This window comes from Rhododendron vialii, chromosome 6a (genome assembly GCF_030253575.1).
Source record: "Rhododendron vialii isolate Sample 1 chromosome 6a, ASM3025357v1".
Classification (NCBI taxonomy): domain Eukaryota; kingdom Viridiplantae; phylum Streptophyta; class Magnoliopsida; order Ericales; family Ericaceae; genus Rhododendron; species Rhododendron vialii.
Window position 1 is genome coordinate 21,739,605 of NC_080562.1, and position 24,696 is coordinate 21,764,300.

At 38.0% G+C, this 24,696-nt stretch overlaps 1 protein-coding gene across 2 annotated transcripts; it reads left to right on the forward strand.

The window, feature by feature from the left end:
* The first annotated feature begins 220 nt into the window (after positions 1-220).
* On the forward strand, positions 221-16,930 carry LOC131328925 (probable hexosyltransferase MUCI70). Of its 2 annotated transcripts, none has more exons than XM_058361895.1 (7): positions 221-942; positions 3,428-4,240; positions 10,657-10,991; positions 14,564-14,775; positions 15,290-15,546; positions 15,646-15,824; positions 16,334-16,930. In XM_058361895.1, exons 1-7 carry the CDS (start codon positions 708-710, stop codon positions 16,415-16,417), a joined length of 2,115 nt encoding a protein of 704 aa, XP_058217878.1. In that variant the 5' UTR covers positions 221-707; the 3' UTR covers positions 16,418-16,930. The 2 variants fall into 2 exon arrangements, with proteins under 2 accessions (XP_058217878.1, XP_058217879.1); XM_058361896.1 differs by lacking the exon at positions 221-942 and adding an exon at positions 2,781-3,292.
* The last annotated feature ends 7,766 nt before the right edge of the window (positions 16,931-24,696 follow it).

A 24,696-nucleotide genomic window follows, 5' to 3' on the forward strand; every position in this document is an offset into this window, starting at 1 on the left:
TTTGAGTTATATCTATTTTCTCACCCAATTTTGGAGAGACTTATCCATTTTTTTCAAAACCTATTTTTCACTCTCATTACTTACAATTGTGCCACTCATTAATTACAAAAGTGTGTTATTTAGTAATAGATTTGGGTACAAATACAAGTTTAGCATCGGAGATATCTTACCCAAAACAATCTTTTGACTCAAATTTCTGCCCAAATTTGGATGAAAAAAAGGGGTAAAGGAGAACACGAAAACGAAAAGAAGTCAAAAGGATCTTTTCGTAACTTTAAACAAAATCCAGTTGGACAGACGGTCTCAATCTAGTTCAGGTAAGGTTCCCACCTCCTCCTCATCGCCGGCTGGTACCTCACAATCAATCACATACCCCTCTGATTCCCAATAAATTGTGATTAATGTACTAGTTACAAATTCACCAATTCAACTCTCGTCGTTGAGTCCAGTCCAGTAAACCCAGTCTCCTCCTCAGCCAGCGAGTTCGCGTAAACATCCGTGTTTCTCCTCCTTTACTTCGATCAAAAGCAACCCAATAAAACATCCCAAGAGATCTAATACCCACCCCCCCAACTCCAGCCCTAGAAAATTCAATCATCTTCTCTCTCTCTCTCTCTCTCTCTCTCTCTCTACGTCTATCCTATGTACTCATGTGTCCATGTAAGCATTTGGTCTTTATCCAGGAGTAGGTTTTGAACAATGCGCGAATGGCTCAGTACAGGCAATCGGGCTTCGACAGGGTACTCCACAACGGCAGCGGCGGCAACGGCAACGGCTCCTCGGATCACGTGTCAATCGGAATTCGCGCCCCACCGCACAAGCAGCACCGCAACCACCGGCGGCTCAAGGGACGTCGCGTCTCGATCGGCGCCGTCATTGTGATTCTCTCCCTCGGCTTCGTCGTTTCTGTTTTCGCTTTTCTGTATCTCTCCAGGGACAAAGGTCAGTCGAACTCTCTTGTGGGCTGTTCAGTGATCATAGGATTTTGTGTTTTGTTTCCGTTTTGGGATTACGAGGGGTTCACATTTCAAGTTGTGCTTTTAAATTGTTTGGGGTTTCTATTTTTTTCATCAGGCTGTTGGTGTCCAGCCAGCTTACACGCACCTTGAGTAATTCCCTCCCCCGTCAGGTCCAAGGCAGCCCATTATGCCGTAGGGAAGTTACAAGAAATTGCACTTCTTGCGGCCTGGCCCCAAGAGTCAAATCCTAGACAATTGTGTAGAGAACACACCCACCAACCACCTGGACTAACCCTCAGGGTAGGGTTTATATAGCGTTTTTGTTTGATTGTCGATATGAATCACAATGTGATGACATGTAAGGAACTGCAATAACGAGGATCCAGTTCACCAGTGTCTGCAAATTATCCTAATGTATCTGCTTTAATTAGGGTGCGTTTCTGCTAAATTAAATGGATTGTAGGAGGTAGGATAATGCCAATAGTTAAGTTGTTTCCGCTGAAGGGTATTTTAGTTGATGTATGTGAAGAGAATGACCTACCTAGAAATCCGTGAAAACATGGGCTTTAGTCCATTTAGTTTGGTGGCAACACACCCTTGGTTGACTTCTCTTTAAGGGCCAGTTTGATGGTTAACATAGTGAACAAAGCTGAACTACTACCGAAAAAGCAGAGAAGACAGAGAAGAAGTAATTGTATGATGGTTATGAGGTATATCAACACTTTGAAGTAATTGTGTGATGGTTATGTTTGGATGTTGGAGACCGATTAAGTGGGTTGATATTACTTGCACGGTTTTTCCTTTAAGTGGAGGCCACGTGAATCCGAATCTTATCTCCCTAATGGCTCCACACAACACATGTGCTTGGTTCATATGGTAACAAATGCGAGATTCCTCGAATGGAGTAGCCATTGTGTTCTAATCTCTTCATAGGGAAAAACAGTTCGATATTTCACTCAACACAATTTGACAAACCATAAGCAGGCGACACACTGCCTTCTATTCATTATGCAGGACGTCTATACATGTATATACGTATATATACACATACATGTATTTGTTGATCCATATAAGTGTTTTGTGTTTCTCTTACCAAGGTGCTTGCAGCTACTTAACAGTGGCACCATAGGACTTCTGTGGTCTCGAAAGGTCTACAAATATATTTGGCACAAATTCTACTTTCTTCTTCTCGGCCAACGGGTTGAAGTCTCAATTTTGAGGTTTTGTCACTTTTTCCTTTGAATAATTATCTTTAACCATAAGTTCAGCTGCCACAAGCACCCACATGGTCCTGTTGCATCCCAACCAATGATCAGTTTTGATGTTGATTGATATCCTAATTGAATGAAAGATTAGGCTTGAGTCTGACTAATGCTTGATTATGCTCCCTCTTGGCTCATGAAATTTGGTGAGGGATAGGGACATGAAATGCCAAGTTTTTTTCTGTTTGGTTATTAGGGAAAATAGTTAGAAAAAAATGTGATATGAATTTACGAGTAATTCTCCCTCCTTTAGTAATTGTTGATCATCATCTGGGGATGTTCTGAAATATTAGTCATTTTTTAATATAGTATCATTTTGGTAGTCCTCCAGAGCTATCTCTTGAAATCAGGATAACGTCGTTGTCAAAAGCCCAATTGGTTCATAGTAGTGCAGGATAGGATCCTCGCATTAGAAAGATGTTCATGACTTCAAAGTTAGATTAGGTCACCACGACATCGATATTTTCCTCCATGTTGGATCCTATCAATTGTTAAAATCCTCGAGTGGTTTTATAGATGTCTATGAGTGGCCCAATGGTGGAAACATTGTCCTTGAATTTAATTCTAATCATTAGGTCTCCTTAAAAAGTTTGAGAAAGTATTAGGTTGTCTCTATCTTTGACATCCTAGCATCCCATTTACAGGGCCTGCACTGGGTGATATTCCTTGTTCTCTAAAGGGAAAGAACTATGCCCTCACTCCTGCGAAATATATGATTTCTATTTTGTTTCTTTGCTTATTTTCGAACTCTTTCGGTTACAGCAATAGATTCATTTCTGTCCTTGTATGATGCTTTGTGGCTGTTTTGGATGTTGAAGTTGTCTGCTCTATGATTTCTTGCTGTTAAGCTGCTTTTAGTGCAAAAGTGTTCCCCGTTGTTTAGTAATTTAGCTTACTTAAGCTCACTAGCTTAGTTATTCACCAAGTGGAATGGGTGTGTCATGAGATAACCGTATTCCTCTGCGAGGCATAGCAAAACCCACTCAAGAGAAGTCTCTAAGGTCTAAACTGAACACTTAGCATGTGGGGTTCAGATTAACCAGTCAGAAATTGTTTCAGATGATGAATGGGGTAATAAACAAATAGATAAATATCGCCTGCAAATGTTTTGCGCAAATCAGCTTTCTTAAATTATCACCTGATTGATCGTTGGAAGATGTAATTTCGTTCTGATCACATAATGTTTGTGTTGCTGGCTTCTTGCAGATATAAATGGGTATTCTCCAGATGACGATTTAAGAAGTGATTCTGATTTTCTCACAAATGTGACACGGACAGAGAGGTTTAAAGTCCTGAATTTTGGCGACGGTTCGGTAGCACATGGCCGGGACTCTCGGTATTGGGATAAGGATGATAGGAGAAGGGATGAGGATTACAGTGAGGATGCCATGGAGCATGCTAATGTGCGTGCTAGGGATGGGTCCACTGCCGAGGCTCAAGTCTCAACAGATAGGAAGAATGGCGACAAGAAGTCTTCTACTGATAAATCTAAAGGTTCAGGGACTAGAGGTGTTGGGTTGTATAATGAAGCTGGGCGTAATGAGCTGAAAACATATGAGGCGGAATATGAGGCCTCTTTGAAGAGTGTTAGCAAATCAGAAGAGGGGCATAGTGACAAAAACCAGTTCCTGGATAATGACAATCTGGGACTTCAGGATGAGGAAATTGATGTTGATGATGGGTATGATGATGGTATTGGTTTACATGATGCTCAAGCAGAAGATTATGATGATGTTACACATGAAAATGAGGACGATTTGGATGTAACAAGAATGGACAATGCGGAGCGCAGAGAGTCTTCTGATGCCTTTGACACTGGAACGAAAGACCAAAATAGTGCAGAGGTGGAAGAAGCTTCCACTGGTTTTTCGGACAAAAATTCTTTGGTAAAGTTTCAACGTTCTGATAAAATCAATGCAAATTCGAGACATGTCAGTGATAGTCATGGTCAATCTTCTCAAAGGTTGTCCAATAGGCGTTCAGTATCCAAAACCAAGTCGAAGCGACGAAAATTTTCTGGTAAGCATTTGCATCTCTCATCACGATGCTAGAGGTGTTTTTTTTTTGTTTGAACTGTACAATTATATTTCCTGCTTTCTGTTCTGTTATAACTGACTATGTTGTCATGATGTGTTTTCTGGGTTAGTGACATGACTAGTTATCTATATGCTTTTTCACTCTTTTTGAATAACTCTAAATGAACTTGCCTACACGCGCACTCGCTTTCATTTCTTTTTTGTTCAGATTGTTTTTTACTATTATGGCCAGATTGTTTTTTACTGTTCAGAGAAATGTTTTTTTTTTTCTTTTTAACTTATTAACATAATATTTGCAGCTTCTTTCCTTTTCATATCAAAGTTTTCTTTTGTGAAACCAAAATGCTATGCACTTAGGAATATTCTATTGGGCTTAGAATATTCTTTAGAAAATGAAATAGGCATAAAAATAGCTTGTCATTTTCCATATGGGCTTTGGGTTATTATTTTTTGATAAGCCAAACTTGAGTCTTTTTGTTTGGGGAATGTGACCTATGTACCCTAATGGATGATACGTGGATAGTTTTCTGTTATTGTTTATAGTATCATTAGCATCCACCATTGGCTTTCAGTCATGTAGAAAAATTGATGAGAATAATGAAACCTTAGGAATCCATACCTAAGGATCCCCTAGAAATCCACATCTAGAATGAAGTTAATGCATCCACATCCAAAACAAATTCATTCCCTATTGAAAACTATGTTCAGTATCAATATCATATGCAGAGTCTTTTGAAGGAAATTGAACTCCGGCAAGTTAGAAATGTGGTCTATCTCCAAGAAACCAAGGATATCAAAAAGTCTAAACCATGCCCTGTGAAAAATGGTGCAGAAAATCAACCATTGATGTGCTGGTTGGATCAATCACATCTGTCTGAACTCTAGCTGATGATACTATAAGAGGCTTGACGGTGCCCTGGATAGAAAAGCTGTAAATTTTTAGGTAGTCTTTTGATGTCTCTTCTAAAGACCAAGGTTGTTAATACCGTTTCGTATTGGCCGGTACGTACCGTTTTAGACACAAACCGGTACCTTGAACCCCAGATTTCGTTCCGGTCTCAAAACCTGTGCTTACTAGAGAATACCGGCGATTTCGGGAAATTTCGGCCGAGAAGCAGGTACCGTGGTTTCCGTCCGGTATGTTACACCGACTGGATTTTCTGTCTTTAACTCCAAAAATCACCATTGACGGTGTCTTCTACGTCTCCGGCAACACTTCCATCTGAGAAACTATTGCTGGGAGAATAGAGAGAGGAATCGATCTGATCGGAACACACAGAGAAACCCAATCTGTTCAACCATGGTTGATTAGAGAGAGAGAGAGAGAGAGAGAGAGAGAGAGAGAGAGAGAGAGAGAGAGAGAGCCAGGAAAGGAACTGGAAGTAGATAATAAGAGGAAGAAAAGTTAATGAGAGACCTAAAATCTCACAATGACGAAATTGCCCTTTACTTATTCTCACGTTTAAAATGGCCTGTTGTTGACGCCTGACGGTGTGTTGGAACTCTAACTTTTGGTATTTTTGATATTTGATATTTTCAAATAGAATATATGAATAGTATTATGAAAGTGTATTTTTTTTTGTTATGAATTGGATGGTATCAGAAAAATTATGTATTTATAATTATATGTAGTGATAGTAGCGCTAATTCTGACACAGTACCCGATATCTAACCGTACCCGTACGTACCGTACCTTATCTGATACGGTATTCAGAACCTTTCTAAAGACTCCTATGGTAATTTAATGACTGTTGGATTAAAAGAAAGTTCTTTAACTATTAAACCACTCGGTCAACTATTCTCACTTGTAGATTTCAAAGACTCAAGTTGGGATGGAATGGGGAGGGTTTGCTTAATGGAGCCTTGAGTGTTTGACCTGAGGTGTGCCTCATTTTTATCATTTGGGTTATTTTTATCATTTTTATCATTTGAGTACCCACGAATAGCATCCTTTATTTCTGAAGAGCTGATGGATCCGAGAAACCAGGTGGCTGAAAGTAGTAAAGTCCATTCCTCCCATAACCCCTACCAATCATCCTCTGCCTCTTGAGATCCTGAAATTCACAATGAGAGGAATAGAAGGTTACTGAACACTGGAAATTGTGGGTGAGTTTATGAATAGATAGTAAGTTAAAAGGAAAGCCGAGTAAGTATAAAACAGAAGGAAAAGTGAGACCAAAAGTACGATATGTGCCAATGCCATGCACTTGAGTTTTGGTTCCATTAGCAATAGTAACATAGAAAGGATTAGAAGGGGAAATAACATCAGAAGGGAAAATAACATCAGATAAAAGTGACAAATTACCCGTCATATGGTCAGAGGCTCCAGAGTCGAGAACCCAAGGTGCGTGAGAAGAGGAATAAAGACGTGTTACTTGAAGAGACAACATTGGCAATGGAGGAAGAAGATGCATATGCTCGTTGGATCATAGAATCATACTCGGGCTTAGAAATGGTGATTTGATCTGACGTAATAGTCTAAGATGGCTCCCCCTCAATCATAGCTGGATTAGCCCACGCAAGTTTGCCATGAAGTTTCCAACAGAGGTCAACAGTGTGATTAGTGCGATCACAGTGAGTGCACTTCTTAGTGCCACAACCACCTCGACGGCCACCACGGTCGGAAGAACCAATATGACTGCAAGCACTAGGAGCACTTGGAATCATACTCGGAGGAGCAAGATCAGAGCGAGCAATACTCTCTGGAACAGAATGATGAGTGGCTGCCCTACGAACACTAGCAAAGACTTCACCAATAAACGGAATGTCTTGGCCAGATAATATATTGGAGCTGATGGGACTGAGATCTGATTTGAGACCAAAGAGAAACTTGGCAACTTGAAACTCATTCTTGTATTTTTGTTGAGTTGCCAGATCTATGGTTAAGGGTTGATAGATGTTTAACTCATCCCACATACCTTTTAATTTAGAAAAATATTCCTCCACCGGGCTTTCTCCTTGTTGAAGGGAGAATATATTCTGATAAATCTGATAAATCCGAGAAAGATTCTGATCAGAGGAATATAATACGTGAAGAGTATCCCAAATGGCTTTGGAAGTCTCTAAGCAAGCCACATTATTAAAAATAGCAGGTTTCAAGCTGTTCCACAATAAAGTCATAATATGGGCATCGTGCGTGCCCCGAATGGGATCAGAAGATTGTGGATCTGTAAAAAAGAGGTTTCCTCACTCGCGTGGAGAGAAACAGATACCGCCTGAGACCATGAGAGATAGTTGGATCCATTTAGTTTAATAGTAGTGAGTGTCCGATTATAAAAACTATGCCGAATAGCATCCTTTATTTCTGATGAGCCTCCTCATTTATCCGTGGTTTCCTTGTTTTTATCACCCATGATGAGAAAAGGAAGACAACCAAAGATAAATAGGATTAGAGATACCTCAAAGGTGTAGAATCAAAGATATGGGGTTCCGAACAGCCTCAAATATTCTGACCCAGCAAATTTCGAGTCAACCTAGCAGATTTCGAGACAACCCAATGGATTTTGAGTCCTGTCAAAAGTTGCCAGAGGTCAGGGAGGCCTCATCGGAGGTTGGCGAGAGTCTGGCGATGGTCATCGGTGTCCAGCGAGGGTCATCGGAGACTGGTGATGTCCGGTGATGGTGCTTAGTTACAAATCGTGTGTGAGAGTCATGAAGGTACTATGATAGAAGGTTTTTATATCTATATCTATATATATATGCGGTTCCGGGGACACCCAAAAAAACACCTAAAAAAACACCTCATAGTTTCCGATCAAATTTTTATGATCCGACCTGCTCAATGTGATCAGAACGTGATTTTAAAGGTACCCACGAGAAATCGGCAAAAAAAATGACCGGGAAGGGCTTGATCCGAACAGTTTCAAACAGTTTTTTATTGAACGGTTCAAATAAAAACTGCTCAAATCAAGTCTTTCCCGGTCATTTTTTTTGCTAATTTCTCGCGGGCACCCTTAAAATCACATTCTGCACACATTGAACGGTTCGGATCATAAAAATTTGATCGGAAACTATGAAATTGAGATTTGAGGTGTTTTTTTAGGTGTTTTTTTGGGTGTCCCTTGAACCGTCCCGATATATATATATATATACAGAAATCTTCAGGTAAGTACCTTAAAATGAGAGAGATGTGGGAGACGAGATGGCTTGAAGGTTGAAGGTTTGTTATCGAGATGAACTCAATAACAAGAGAGACGAGAGAGAAAAAAAATGAGAGAGACGAGGAAAAATAAATTAGGGTTTCTTAACCCACTTTGATACCATGTTGAATGAATTCCGATTGATCTATTCTTTTCCCATTGGAGGACAATTTATAATGCAAGCTACCTATCAACTAAGGAAACAAAATAATGAAAATAGGGAAATACACGCAAATCAAATATACACATTCCTAAACTAGCTACCTAAATATATTCCCCTGCCTAATTTAATTTATAGAGCCAACAAGAACAAATACTATTATCTCTATCTAGCGCTTTAGCCGCACAATCATCGTGCAATCAAGGATGACCAAGAACATGACCAACATTCACGGGTAAGATGTCACAATAAACATTTACCGAGATAAATCACGAGTTTTAATTGGCAGTAAACATCTCTTATATACCTAAAAATAGAATCTCAAAAGGTTGTGGTGGGTGTGGTTCGATTGTAAGGTTTACTCTCTTATGTCAGACTGAAATCGCATTCATAAGGACATGTACTTGTAAAAAAAAAAAAATTAATTCATAAGGAAGCTCTCATCGGTAACAATTTTGCAATCTCTTTTCTAATGTGTGAAAATTACTGACAACTTGGGTAGACTGTAGGAACAATAATCTGGAGGAGACGATCTAAGCCTCTAAGGCATAAGGCATTCCATTGTCCACTTTACTGAGCAGTGAACTTGTTCTACCTTAGTTGATAGGTCATTGATGAGCTTTGCAAGATGTCCATGGAGACTGGATCCATGTTATAGGTGCGAGGAAACAGGAAGCAGGACCTCTTTGCAAAAATTAGTAATTTCCCAACCAATACATAGAGTGATCTAAACTTGAACGGGAGAATAGTAACTTTGTGAGGTCAAGTGGGAGCCTGAATTGCTGTTTATGTTCCAATGCCACCCCGGAAGATCCAAGATTGTGTGGGCGTGGCTTAACTGTGGGCTGATGGGTTTTGGTTGAGGCTATAGATGCTGTTAGGTTGCTGAAGTAGCAGTCTAGGTTTTTGTCTTTCGGCTTTCTTCAGTTTGGAATGGGAGATTGGGATTTTGTTTGACTGGACCAGTGTGGATTGTGGCTTAGATGGGTTTACGGAAAAAAGGCTGAGTCGGGCTTAGTAGGACCAGAATAGGTTTTGGGCTTTTTTGTTGGACTGGATGGTTTGGGGCTGGATTTTGGATGAGTTCTTATTTTGGATGGGACTGGGTTGAAATGTTGTTGGATAACAGGCAGGGAACATAAACTTTGGTCTGAGATGACATGGGTCAACCTCTGTGTGTGCGCGCGTTATCATTGTTGATTAGTGAGTGAAATAGATGAAATTTGCCTAGCTAAAATACATATGAGGTCAGAGAATGAATAAGAAATCAAAGACAAGGACAAAAGAGGTTTGCTTGCTACGGTGGTCTCATATCCGTTGCATATCCCTTCTGGCAAATGGCTCCCCACTGGGTGTCTTAGCGAGAGTATACCTCTTCATCCCATGCTTATGCTTCAGGTGCAAGAGTCCCTACTGTTGTGTCTGCACTATGGTTTCATCGGAACACCTTATTCCCTAGGGTTTAGGAATTCTTCTAAGAGCGAGCAATTCAGTAAGCGTATACTTGCTCTGCTTAGAAGACAACGAACAGGCATTGTAGCCAACATGATCTGTGCTTGCTATTGCATACTTCACCGACATGTCTTGGAGGGACCCCTATTACACCAAAGAGTTAGTCTATTAAACTGGGACATCAGAACTACTGCACATTTCTTTGCTGTTAGTGTTACTTTATAATTTTAGGTAAATTTGTTTTCTTTACTCAACTCTTGATTTTTCTTTCCTTTATCTAATACTCTTGATTTTTTTGGTAATTTTTCTAGTCCTTGCGTCGTTTGGACTTTTTGAGTGTTGACACTTCACTTTGCCCCTTTTAGGTGCTTTTTTATAGGATTCTCTTCAAATTAAACTCATAAATTGCCGAGTTCCTTTGTTGTCTCACTACTTGCATATTCAAGTCGTTCATATGCTTCTGCATTTATGACTTTCCACAATATTGTGGGGTATAACCCAGTAGACTATGCTGTTGTCACCACATATCCATTGGTGTAGACTATGCTGATGCTTCAAGTTTCAAAAGATCCATATGGTCTTCTCTTTGTAACTCAGCTTTTTCCATTTCCTTTTTTGCCTGACGTTTGTAACACTGAAATATTTCAGGTTCTTGTGAGATGAAGTTTTTAAATTCTACTGAAAAGCTTGTTGAGCCTTTAGAAAGTCGAAAGTTTTCAAGATTTTCCTTGCAGTATACAGAAGTAGAAGAGAGGCCCGAAGGACAACAACAATGGGAACCTAGATTTGCTGGGCATCAGAGTTTAATACAACGGGAAGAATCGTTTTTCGCACGTGATCAAAAAGTAAGTTGTGGGTTTGTGAAAGGTACCGGTTTTGACTTGGCAGAAGATGATTCTAAATACTTAAGCAGTTGCCACATTGCTGTGATTTCTTGCATCTTTGGAAATTCAGATCGCTTGAGAACACCTATGGGCAAAACGGTACGCTTTTTTTGCTCCCATTCCCCTAGTTTGGCATGCTTTTCCCTATGCATAAGGTTTAGTGAAAAAATTTGCCTTCTTTTGTTATTTCATATTGCATTTTGGTTTTTATAGTGGTTTAGTGAAAAAATTTGCCTTCTTTTGTTACTTCATATTGCATTTTGGTTTTTATAGTTCTTCAGAGATGTTTGCTTTACATGGCTTCTCTACTTAACCTTGTCAAATATATTACAGGGATAATTGCCTGACGATCTTAGATGTTGAAGCAAAATATTACAATGAACAGATCAAAAAGCTATTGTCAAAACCTTACCTATAATCAGTATAGGATACCTTCCAAGATAACGATTAGAGTTTCTAACTGCTCCCTTTCAGAAGTCTTCAAGGGTTTTCCCCCATTATTATTATTATTATTATTATTATTATTATTTGCTTGGCACCCTCATTTGAATTTTAAGAGTATAGTGCATCAAAATTTATCTTATAGTTTACATAGCATTGTAGGATGAACCCATGACACTATTTTGCATTGATCTCCATCACAACTTTCTTTTTTGCTTCTCAAACCTCTTCAATATTCACCCATTATGCTTTTTACTGTACTTCTGTTAAAGTGCAAGCGGAGTCATGTGGAGGACAGAGAAACAGACCTGGCTATGGTTTGGTGTTCACTGTGGATTAGTAGCTCATTGTGGTACTTAAACCACCGTAAGATCTTGAATATAAGTGAAATACATGATGGTAAACCACTGTAATAACTCAATACTAGTTGTCTTATTTCATATTTGAATTTTTCCTTTAGTGATCTATGTTGGGATGTATTTCCAACATGCAATACATATGTATGTATTGTTAAAGTATCCAACTCCAAACCAATTGGCAAAGAGTGGAGAGGCCGCCCAGGCTTATATACTAGTTTTAGAGGAGATAATTAACCGATGTGGGACAAACTCCAACATTCTCCACGTGCGACCCCCGACTCGCACGTGGAGAGGTAAACAAAGGATCCATAACACTTGGATCACAACAAATAACGGTGCACTTATGGCACAAACAAGGGGAACAAATTTTCCGAAACGCTAGCTCTGATACCATGTTGAAGTATCCAACTCCAAACCAATTGGCAAAGAGTGGAGAGGCCACCTAGGCTCATATACTAGTTTTGGAGGAGATAATTAACCGATGTGGGACAAACTCCAACATGTATCACCAGGCCATAGTTGTTGAAGGCAATAGGCGCACCGAGGCACTAAAGAAGATGAGGTGCAAACTCTATTCAAGTGAAGGGCATCTAGTCGAGCTCAAATATCAATTATGATAGAGACACAGACAAATTCAACTATAGGAATTAACTTTCCTCCTGTTTATAGAACGCCAAAGGTAAGAGCGTGTACAGTCCAAGGCCACCTAGGCCTTTTTATAGAACACTAAATCATCGAAAGAGAGTAATAATCTTCTGGTTTCATCTGAACCCACCCATGGAAGCATCCAATCCAAAAGCTCTTGTTTCCCCCCTAATCTTAAGAATCTGAAGCTTAAGCGAAATTTGAAGTTAGAATGGAGGGAAATAAATGATTCCAGTTTCCAAGCAACTATTAGATTAGAAAAGCGCATCCCATCAACAACAAAAATGACAATTTTTGCGGAGATAAAGAAGAAAATCCTGAAGTATATCATTAAAATAGTACTTAAAAAGACCCAAAAAAAAAAAAAAAAAATGAACCAAGAGTTAGACTTTGATTGGAAGATGTAGTAGTAGTAAACTTGATAGGCTGAATTGAAACTTGTGCTTCGATCAGCAAGCGGCAATGAATTGCAACTACCAGAGATTCCAATCGAGCTTGTTGATTGGTGGTATGTAGTCTTTGGACTGCACTAAAAAGCTTTTGTTCCTTTTTAGCTTTTAGGGTTAATTTTTTAACCTGTTCTTTCTATTTTTCAAAGCGGCTTGAAAGAGGCATGTTCCTCTTGCTAAGGCTTTTGCGCAAGAGGTGCATGCGTAAAGCGCCTCTGGTGGGTGTCTTTCACGTTGCCTCCCTCACCCCCCGTAAGGCGCAACACCTAATCCTTGCTAGTTGCTGGACCTCAGGTATAGGTGCGTGCCTAGGCATGCATTAACAGCCATGTATGAGGCCTTTCTTTTCTCATTTTCACAGCAATATTTCATTGCCTGGGAAAAGGGAGGGAGATGGTGGCAGGTGGTTGGAGCAAGTAGGGAAGTGGAGGAGTTCTAGGTGCAGGATGTGAGAGATCCCATTTTAATAATCTGCTTTTGATGACGGGAGATAAGTAAAGTGACTTTTGATGTGTAATTGTCCAACTATACTCTTTTTTGCCTTTTGCCTTATACTAGAAATCCCCTGTGACAAATTTTTGTAAAATGATCGTCCAGTTATCTTCTTTCTAGCGGCTGTCACTAGCTTGTGGCCCGGTTGTGTCATTGCCTGTTCGTTATTAGTCGTGTACCATCGTCACCTTTGTTAGAAAATGAGAGAGAGAGAGAGAGAGAGAGAGAGAGAGAGAGAGAGATGATCGTCCAGTTATCTTCTTTCTAGCGGCTGTCACTAGCCTGTGGCCCGGTTGTGTCATTGCCTGTTCGTTATCAGTCGTGTACCATTGTCACCTTTGTTAGAAGAGAGAGAGAGAGAGAGAGAGAGAGAGAGAGAGAGAGAGAGAGAGAGAGTTTCTACCTACTTTGTTTCGACAATGTGTTTCATATTAGCGTATATGCTAATTATCTCTCGATGCATGATTTAATATCTTTAGAACCCTGTGAATTGTTAAAATATTATGACTGTTGAAGGTTATGCACGTTTAGCACCCTGCGGATCTATGGTGTAGTCCAAGAAAGGATTTTATGTTTGACATAAGTAGTTCTTCCATGCATTGCCAATCACAATGTGTAAAATGCACCAGTTCCTCAATAGTTTTTATCACACGAAATTGCTGTAGTGAACAGTGGTATTGCTTTCACCACATAACGACTCATTCTTCATTAAAGTCCCTTCATTCAATACATTATACATCTATGTCCATTGACAAGAGAGGCATTAACCACATTACTCTGACAATCCATCATCAGCTCTATGTTACCTTCTTAATTGGACGGATATCTGATATAGTTTTAAATCAAAAGTCTTTCTCGTGGATGCGTGAATACTCCAATGCTCCTATTCATAGGTGAAGAACTCATTCATATATACGTACGCAGTCCACGATATGACCAAATGTTGTGTGCTATAATAGGCAGTTAAAGTAGGCATCCTTTGCCGCACTCTTACGCATCGCATAGTCCTTGCCCTCAGAGTAACTTTGCCAGGTGTAACTGTATTCTTCATGCATCTGTGCTTAATTCAATTTGAGAAATGGAAATGAAAGCAGAACTCTGTTTGGAGGGCTCCTTGGGTTTAGTTTACATAAACCGAAGGCTTTGCAATCCTATTGCATGGCTAAGAAAGCTGTTTTGGCCGTGGCCACATGTGGATCTTGCGATTTGTTTGTTTCTGATTCTTTTCAGTGATCACCTTCATAATTGCTTGATGACTCACTTCTTTGTAAGTCTTCATCTCTAGGTCTCTCGTTTGTCGAGGAAAAACGTCTGCTTTGTTATGTTTGTGGATGACATCACATTGCAAACTCTTTCTTCAGAAGGCCAGATGCCAGATAGAATGGGTTTTATTGGTTTATGGAAGATAGTGGTGGTGAAAAATCTGCCTTACACTGATATGCGTAGAGTGGGAAAAATTCCCAAATTCTTGCCACATCGACTTTTCCCTTCGGCAAGGTAAGGAAATGAGTTATTGAAGTATTGAAATGGGTTACTTAAATCTGTTACGGTATTATTGTGTATGAGACTTATAATTCAAATGTGGATAAGTGTTGTGTACTACATACTGAAGCGTAGTTTCTTTTGTTTTGCTATGAACTCCTTGCACAGAGAAAGGTCTCTAGAACTAATTTGGTAATAAATAGTAGCACATTTGCATGTTTTTTGGAGATGACTTTGGCCTCTCTCTCTCTGTTCATGCCATAGAAGAGAATGCAAAACTTTCTTGTTCCCGTAATTTAGGTTTTATTCTGAACCTTGAGTTCCGCTCTCCTTGCTAAGAACCTTGTTGACAATAGAAGTCGAAATCTTATGGTTCAACGATTCAGTTCACGGCAATTTGTGGTCTTGGTGGTATATCCTTCGGACAGGCTGTAGCACCTTTTTTTGTTATTTGATCTTATTTTCTTTGATGGAGAAATCCAAGGCTCTAGCATCTATATTAAAACATTCGGATGCAAAATATTTTCAGGTATTCTATTTGGCTGGATAGCAAACTACGTCTCCAACTTGACCCTCTGCTCATACTGGAATACTTCCTGTGGCGAAAAGGTTATGAGTATGCGATTTCCAATCACTACGACCGGCATTGTTTATGGGAAGAAGTGGCCCAAAATAAGAAGCTTAACAAGTACAACCATACCATCATTGATGAACAGTTTAAATTCTATCAGGATGATGGGCTGAAAAGATTTGACGCATCTGATCCGAACAAGCTTCTACCCAGCAGTATGATTTGTGCAAGTTCCACATTATTCTGAAACTTGACGCTTGAGCATTTTGTATCCATTCTCAGTCTCACACAATCTGATTCTGTGTTGTTGGCAGATGTACCTGAAGGATCTTTCATTGTTAGGGCACACACACCAATGTCAAACTTGTTCTCTTGTCTTTGGTTTAATGAGGTGGATCGGTTTACTCCTCGTGATCAGCTGAGTTTTGCATATACATACCAAAAGTTGAAACGGACTAATCCTCAAAAGCCTTTCTATCTCAATATGTTCAAGGTATGGACTCTACGATCCCACGTGGTGCAGCTTTTAGGAGTGCCTATTTGTTTTTTGTTTTTTTGAAGTTGTGCCAACATGGTTGTCAAGACACTTATAACATAATAAGCTGGAGCATATGCATTTGGCTTCTACTTAGAAACTTCTCCCTGCTTCCCTATATGTATATTTTTTCACTATTATGTACAGCCCAAAAGTTTTTTTTTTTTGGGTAAGTACATCCCAAAAGTTGTATCTATTTTATTGTATTTTGAGATGATTTTGAAAACTACAAGAACTGATTGGGATTTTGGATTGGTGGGAAATCCTATTTTTGTTCAATAGAAGTACATTATTTTTGATCTGAGTAAGAAGTATGACTGAAAAACCAAAAAACAAATTGGGAAGCAGGGAGTATCAAATTTTCACTAAGTATCGACCCATATGAGGGGAGAACTAATGCCAGAGTTGATAGAAATACCCATTGTTTGGGAGACTACTTGTTAATGTCCTTGGTTCCTAAATTGCAGGACTGTGAGAGGCGAACCATAGCTAAGTTGTTCCATCATAGGTCAGAGGAAAGGAGGAACGTTGCTCTGGGTGAGACAGAATAGTTTCTATTTTCAGGTTCCCATTGGAAAGTTATGTCACAGTCGGCAACAAGCTTACTGGTAGATTGAAGTAGGATTTGTTGTTCAAACAAATTGCAGAAGCCCTGGCTGCTTACTTCGTAATTTGTACACTGACAGTTGGATTCGTAGAACACTTCTATTGACACAACTGGATCAATCAACCTCAGTTTTGCAGGCCCCTCTTCTGCGGAAAAGAACTGGAAAGTATCAGCATTAGTAGATCGTCAGTGTATGAATCCATTTCATTTTTATTTGTTTCATTGTTCGGAAGAAAGACAAGCACCCGGTTTTCAATTCTCGGCTGTGGCATCTTCTGCTAAGGTTTCTCTCCCGTCAAAGTGGTGCTGTTTTGTTGTCTATGAGATGTTTTTACCAATTATTCACACCTTGTACATTAGGTCTTATCCATCGATGATTACTGCCTCTTTTATGTACATTGAGAAATGTGAAAGGAAAACTCCTGCAATCAAGAGGAAGGGAACTATTGCTTCTTTAGTGACTATTCATCGTACTTTTGTCTCTTATGCTCTTTTATCAAGTATCTGTAGTGTAAACTATTTTTTCTTTTTACTATCATTTGACAAGACGAGTTCATAGCTAAGAAGCCTTGACATTGAGCGAGGTGAATATTGACTATTGTCGATCTTGTTAAGGTTAGGTGGAGTGACGAGAATTTATTTTGTTTTTGTTTTTTTGATCAGCAGGAGAGTTTAATGGACCTGCATACTTCGTACTGTAGGGACCATGGTGTCACTAAATTCCTGGATTTGATTTGTAACAACATGAAAGTTGAAGATATCAAACTCCTTAAAGGAAAAGAGAGAAACAGTGAAATTGGAAGGTTGTTTATGTTGTCTACAATTTTAGTTTTTCCTTCTCATCTTCATACTTTTCGAAACAAAATACTCCTGATAACTTTTTCATGGCATTCTAGTGAAAATTATATGTATGTTCACAAAGAAGTTGTTTGAAAATTATTGGCCGGCTGTTCACAGAGAAGTTCAATATGTATGTTCCTTAGAAATGGAAACAACATAAACGATTGCAAGCAGATTAAGCTAGCTGGGCAAAACAATCGTGATTGCCAAAATGCATAAATATATTTTCAAGTGCGACCACTGGCAACTATCGTATTTCTTGTACTTGAATCAACTAATTAAATCAGGACCATACAATGTGACGTTACTAACAAAGAAATTAAAACATATAGATGAACAATAACATTGAGTTGGGTTTCCTACTGGCAACAGGAGAAAGAATACAGAGAACCAATGGTGGCCTTCAATGAAAAGAGCAGTCAGAAATTAAGCTCAACTAACATCCACATTGATGGAGGTGAGTCCTAACTCCCCTTTCTCTTTAGGGGAAAGGACAAAAAAAAGAATCATCTTCTATCTTTATAGTTGGTACTCCTTCATTTAGGTATTTCTTCTTTGCAACCGCACAATTGGTGCGGGCAGGGCCACAACATCTCAAACTCAAGTAAAATTTTTTATTTACTTTTTTCCGATTGGCAAAAAAGGAACATATTAAACAGTTTTTCTAAATTCAGCCCAATGGTGAACCTTTGTGGACTGATGAAATGATTTGTCTTTAAATGCCAGAAGGCCACGTGTCCTTGTTATGATCGCAGTCAATGAGTGCTTCAATAAGTGCAAGAATTCTCTCTCATAGTCAATTAATGACTATTTTAATCTTACCTTTTTGGCCATTTCAAATCTCTACTCCAACAACCGTTTCTCTCTCTAACTTTACGAGTCCTCTCTTTACACATTTAGTACACCAGTCTATGTACAATATACATAGTCGAATTCTATTTTATTTTCCAACCATGTATATGCACTTAAATACTTCATAATACTAGAATCATCCAAATGATATTTAGGGGTTTGTTGTCTCCTAAGATTTTAGATTCGATTATCCTTGTTAACAACTCTTGGGACAACTTTACCCCATGCGTATGCGTGTGAAACGGCTGTTGGAGTAGAGATTTGAAATTGCTGAAAAGGTAAGGTTAAGATAATCATTTACTAATTATAAGAGAGAATTCTTGCACTTACTGACACTCATTGACTGCAATCATAACAGGAACATGTGGCCTTCTGGCATTTAGACAAGCAGTCCACAATAGTCCGACTATTGGGCTGATTATAGAAAAACCATATATATATTAAAAAGAAGAGAAAAAGTATACAAAGAGAACCAAAAGGGAGGGACAAGGACATAAGATGGCAAGAAGCCAACTAAGCCAAAACGGAACCAAACTAGGAATTACTAAAACCTGCATCAAAAGAACAGGAAAGGCAGCAAAACGAGCCTAAAACCACCTGCACCTAAACCAGAAACCACAAGAGGTAAACCAAACCAAAAGACGCCAAACTACACCCTGCACCTCCACCCTCCAAACCAGCTACCAAACACCAAAAAAGCACCAGGAGCCACATGACCCAAGCCCCAAAAAAGACATCAGAAACCAGCGGCAGCTGCAAACTTAAACCAACGACATCAACCTCGATCGACTTGGCTAGCAAAGAAAAGCTCCAAGAACCCTACCAAAAGGATCCCGAAGGCAGAAAGAAAACCCAAAAAGAAACCCAACACAACACCACCAACATAGAAGCACCAACCCAGCCGAAAACAACCACATAATAAAACCAGACCCAAAGAATAAGGCCACTTGGTTAAAAAACCAAACTAGCTAGCCACAGAACTATTCAGAGAGGCTCTCTCATCCTACATCAGATGCTTGTTCTTTAGCTTCGATCTCCACTAGCCTTCGTAAGAGCATCTCCATTTCTTACTCAATTTTTTACTCAAAGTTGTGTAAAAATTTGGATAAAAACTTAATTTGGTGTGAAGCAATCCAATGGGCAAATGCAAATCTAGGCATAAATTTGAGTAAATGTTTCATTAATGGCATAGTTGTAAATTTGAGGGGTAGAAAATAGACTTCAAAATTTGAGTAAGGATTTGGTTCAAATCAAATTTGGGGAGAAAATTGAGTGAAACTGAAATTTGGTATGAGTTTGAGTAAATAGTGGAGTGGTGTTTTAGGTGTTTTTTACTCAAATTTGAGTAGGGAGTGAAGATGCTAACGCATCATCATCATCATTTCATGGAAACGAACATTTCAATTCCTTTCCCACATCAATTAATGATGTCTTTAAGCTCATTTTGATATATATAATAATAGCCTTATTCCTCCTATTGATGTCTTCAGTGTTTGCAGAGGCCATATATATGGTTACTACTAGTATATACTCCCTCCGTCCTATAATATTTGTCCGGTCCGCAAAACGAAGACTATAAAATAATGTATTTCTTTTAAGAAAAAATTCAAATTTTTTTCATAAATTAAAAGAACTCGTCAAAATCTAGTAAATTGTTGAATTTTTTTTCCAACTTTTCTTACAAAAATTGTATTATTTTTATGTCTCCATTTTGTGGACCAAACAAATATTATGGGACGGAAGGAGTACTATATTAGTAGATAATCGAGGAAGGAGAAGAGGTTGAACTAGAACCAACTTCTTGCCCATTTTTAGCCCCCATGAAGACACACCTACGTACCTAATTCATTGAAAAGAGGAAGAACGAGATCATGTCCCAAGAGATTTCCTGAAATCCCCCACAAACACTACACTACTCAATCCACTTCTTCAACTTTTTTAATTAATTAATTCATCCACTCTCCCGGCCCAGTACCAACCCGCATTAACTCACCCCCGGCCCTAAGGGATAAGAGTGGAATCATTCCGAACGAATACCGGTTTTAGGATTTGAAGTTATAAATCCTTCCTACTCAGAGTAAAATCGACTAGGGGAGTAGTATTTAATTTGACCCCTTCAAAATAGGTTGTTTGGCCTGATAGAGCCAAATGGCTCCCCATCGTTCCGATTTATTTGTCCATTTTTAAAAGGAAATTGACTTCTACACTCTCCTTTTTACCACATACACTCCTTTTTTTGCCTTTATTTGATGTTAATTTACTCTATTGCCCCTTAATGTGTAAAAAAGTGAACTTATGAAAGGGTAAAAAGGTAAATTCACATGAATAAAGACAAAAAATAGAGTGTATGTGGTAAAAAAGGGAGTGTAGAAGTCAATTTTCTTTTTAAAACTCCAACTTTTTAAGGGAACATAATGATTGCTCTTTAAAAGTTTTGTGATTTTTCAAGAATGCCCCTCAATTTCTTAGCATTAAATGGGAGTGTACATTCTCCAATTCATTATTTTTTGAAAGAGAAAGGGCATTAAGGAAATTTTAACAAGTCAAACTCATATTGGACAAATATTTTGGAACACTTAAAAGTCAAAAAGTAAACAATTATATTGGGATGGAGGGAGTATTTTTTTTTTTTTGGTTAGTTTTCGTCAATTTTTTTTTGTAGATTATTGCTTCGTCCTGACGAGAGGAATCTAAAAAATAAAAAATTACGATCGAAACAATTTTTTCGTCTTTATTCAAAAAAATGAATTTCTATCATAATTTTTTACTTTTTAGATTCCTCTCGTCACAACGAAGCAATAATTCACCCAAAAAAAAATTGACAAAAAACTTACAAATGCGAAAAAAATTTAAATAATGACCAAAAAAGAAGAAGCCATTTGACTTTTCAAGCCAAACCTTAATATGGCCCCTTGATCAATTGGTTTGTCTACCATATATAATCCCTCCAAAATCTAAAGAGTTTGTATTTGGCTCCTACTTTGTGAAATTTTTGGGACCCCTAGCCGGGCCTAGCGCATGCAACTTGGACTACTATTTACTCCTAGAATACCACATATCAGTATTTAATCAGTAACCAATGCTCTAATTTAACGGTTGCCTCGCGATTCATGTTTCTTATAAGTACGTCAGTGATACATAAAATGATATAGAGAAATTTGGGATAATTCATGGTTGTCACTTGGTATTTCAAGCATGTATGATTTCTTTCAAACACGTACCAATCACAAGCATATCGAACTATGCAGTTATACAAAATGACAGAAATTTTTTGAATGCCATGATGTATTTGTTCCTAATTATATCTGTAATTTTATTTTCTTTTATTTTTTGTTTCTTGAAGTTAGTTTCTTATAGTTATTCGTAATAAACCAGCTGCTGCTAGTGAATGAAAGTGAAAAACTAAGAATGAAGAAGCTGGAGCTAGGAGCTCAGCAAGGTTATTATTGATCCAGCAATTTGAAAATTTCTTTCTCCTAATTAGGAATCTACAAAAGTGTTTTTTCTCAGTTTAATTTCTCTTTGTTTTCCTTTTTCTTGTCTTTTTTCCCTAGTTTTTTATTACGTGAAAGTTGTAGAAGGGTATGTAAACCCTCTAAGAAATTTATTATGTGTTGAGCAGTGCTATATCACGACGTAAAATATTACAAGTTTTTTTTTTTTTTTTTTGGTAATGAAATATTACAAGTTGTATACTTCTGTTTTCAAAAAAGAGCTTTGATTTTCTTTTAGGGAGAAATATCGGTTGTCCATTAGTATTTGACAAACCGCAAATAATACTCAACAAACCATATTGAACCAATGCATTTAAGAGAATTTAAAGTTTCGAGAAAAATATAGCTAAAATACTGCATCGAACCTAGTCCTTTACTCGACCAGAGAATAGGCACCGGACCCCGACTAGAAGGGGGGAAAGCTCTTCTAAGCTCATTTTCCTTTCTCAGGCCGCGTTCTTATTTGTTCAGAACTTATTTCAGTATTTTTTAAGTTCGTAACTTTTGTTTAGCTTTTTGTTGTAATTTTTAGAATTAGTCATTCGTCTCGATAAGCGCAAATCAAAAAAGTATAAAAATATGAACTGATGTTGAAAAAAGTTAATATAAGATGACACTTTAGAGCTTAAACCCAAAAAAAAGTTGTGTGATAGTACTTTTTTGTCTTTAGTGAACTTTTTTTTTATACTTTTAGTCATAATTTTTTACTTTCCAGTCACATCTCATTGAGATGGATGATAAATCCAAAAAACTATAACATAAATCAAACAAAAATTTTAAAAAAGACAAACAAAACACAGAACGAAGAAAAAAAATTAAGTATACGAGAACCCACCCTTAGGAGTTGTTTGACTTATATGTTTGGCCTACTGGAGTACAAGTCACCTTCTTTTTTTTTGTCTTTATTCAATTTTTTTTTTGGCATTTGTTGGTTTTTTGTGATTTTTTTTTAGATTATTGCTTCGTCATGACGATAAGAATCTAAAAAGTAAAAAATTATGATCAAAATCTATTTTTTTTAATAAAGATGAAAAAATTGACTTATTGGCTTATTTTTTTTTATCTTTATTCAAAAAAAATTTGGGTTTCGATCCTAATTTTTTACTCTTTAGATTTCACTCGTCATGACGAAACAATAATTCTAAAAAAAATTGACAAAAAACTAACAAATGCAAATATATTTTAAATAAAAACAAAAAAATTAAGCCGTTTGACTTATTAGGCCAAACAACCCCTCAATAGATATTCCGTTTTGCCTTTTATAGCTTTTCTAGCAGGCCCACCGCGATTAATGCTAATAGAAAAGCTAGGAGTGGAAATGCAAGCCTCTATCCATTTGATCGATTATCCTCTCGGATCCGGGGGGGCCTGCTGTCCCCAAGGGGCAGCAGGGACTGCTGCGGCCCAGGACGGGGACGTTTCACGCGCAAGTGGTAAAGCCCCACTTCACCCTTGTCTTCTCAACATACCAAAGCACAGTTTGGCAGGCAAATTTTAGGCAGAGAGAAAAAACCGAAAACTTAACACCCAAGCCTTAATATTTTATGGTTTTTCTTTTTCGTTTTCAAACGTTAATTACTATGAATCCATGATCTGCTTTTTTTTTTTTTTTGGAATTCTAATTACGTTTTTCACTTTGTTAATATAAATTAAAAGCAGGCTGCTAAAAAAATCTAATGAATCATGAAATCGGACCAGGTTGAATCGATCCGTATCTTTTGGATTTTGTTCGTGGATTATGGTCTGAACACGAATTGAAAAATTAAAAAACTATAACTCGCAGTTCGGTTCACAGATTTTCATTACGAAACCGTAGATTAACTAAACTAAACTATGGAATATTTATTATATTAAAAGAATGGCGGAGCCAGGATTTTCGATAAGTGAGGGTCAGAAATTTCAACTGCGTGTACTGTGTAGTTCACTTTTCTAGTTGCTAATTAAAATAAATAATTTTTTAACCATATATTATGATATCAATTTGTTTCAGGATAAAAACGATTCCAATAAAAAAGTACTCTAGTAAATAAAAAGTGTAAATCATACCGTGATAAGGAATTGTGTTTTGGCTTGAAAAATGCCTTGAAAATTATGCAATTGTTGGCAGATGCATCTATGGTCTATCTGTTAGCAATTTTCTCTTGATGGGCCTACATATAGCTCATAAAATTAAACATTGTAGGTTGTCGAATAAGGCTTGAGTGATATCGGTATTACCCATAAGGTTGTGATCGTTCAATTAATGTGACTCGGGTAATGGACACGTCTCTATTAGCACGTATTTGAGTCATATCACGTGCGTTAAGTGGTGCGGGCTAATATTATATGTAGAGACCAATTAAAGGGCCTAATATGGTTCCATCTATTATGATGGGCTATGATGGAATCGGGGCTTATAAATATGTGGTTAAGGTCCCCACTCCAAACCCTAGCCTCTTTTTTCATATCATCCCATCGTATGTGAGACTAAGGGTCAAGATTAAGAGTAGGGTTTTGGAGGCGGAAGACGAATAATCACGCACTAAGGTTTTCATCGTCCATGGCGACAGGTACGCATCCGGTATAATTATTTTCTTCAATGGTTTGACATGAAATCTTGGGTTTAGGGTTTCTTACGAAATCCTACAAGTGGTATCAGAGCCTCTTGTCAGATTATTGAGGAAAATATAAAGTTCGTTTTTCCTTTATTCATGAAACAAGTAATAACTCCAATCTCGGCTGAATTTTCGAATCCCGTTTGTCGTCGTTCCTTGCCGTTTGAATGATTGGATCAATATAGTTTATTCAATTGATCTATTATGGCTACAGTAATACGGTTTACCTACCGTAATACGGTTTGCACGGTGGCGTGCGGCTATTAAAACATCAGTTTTGAATTCCTTTTCCATCTGGCGGTAACTTTTGTTGCCTAGTGGTAATGAGAATCTAACATTTTGTCTAATAATTATGTATTATATATTGGTCGAGACCAGTGATTTCAATATACATTTTTTTTGTGCCAATATTGGTCAGATTGCTCACATACTATTGTTAAGAG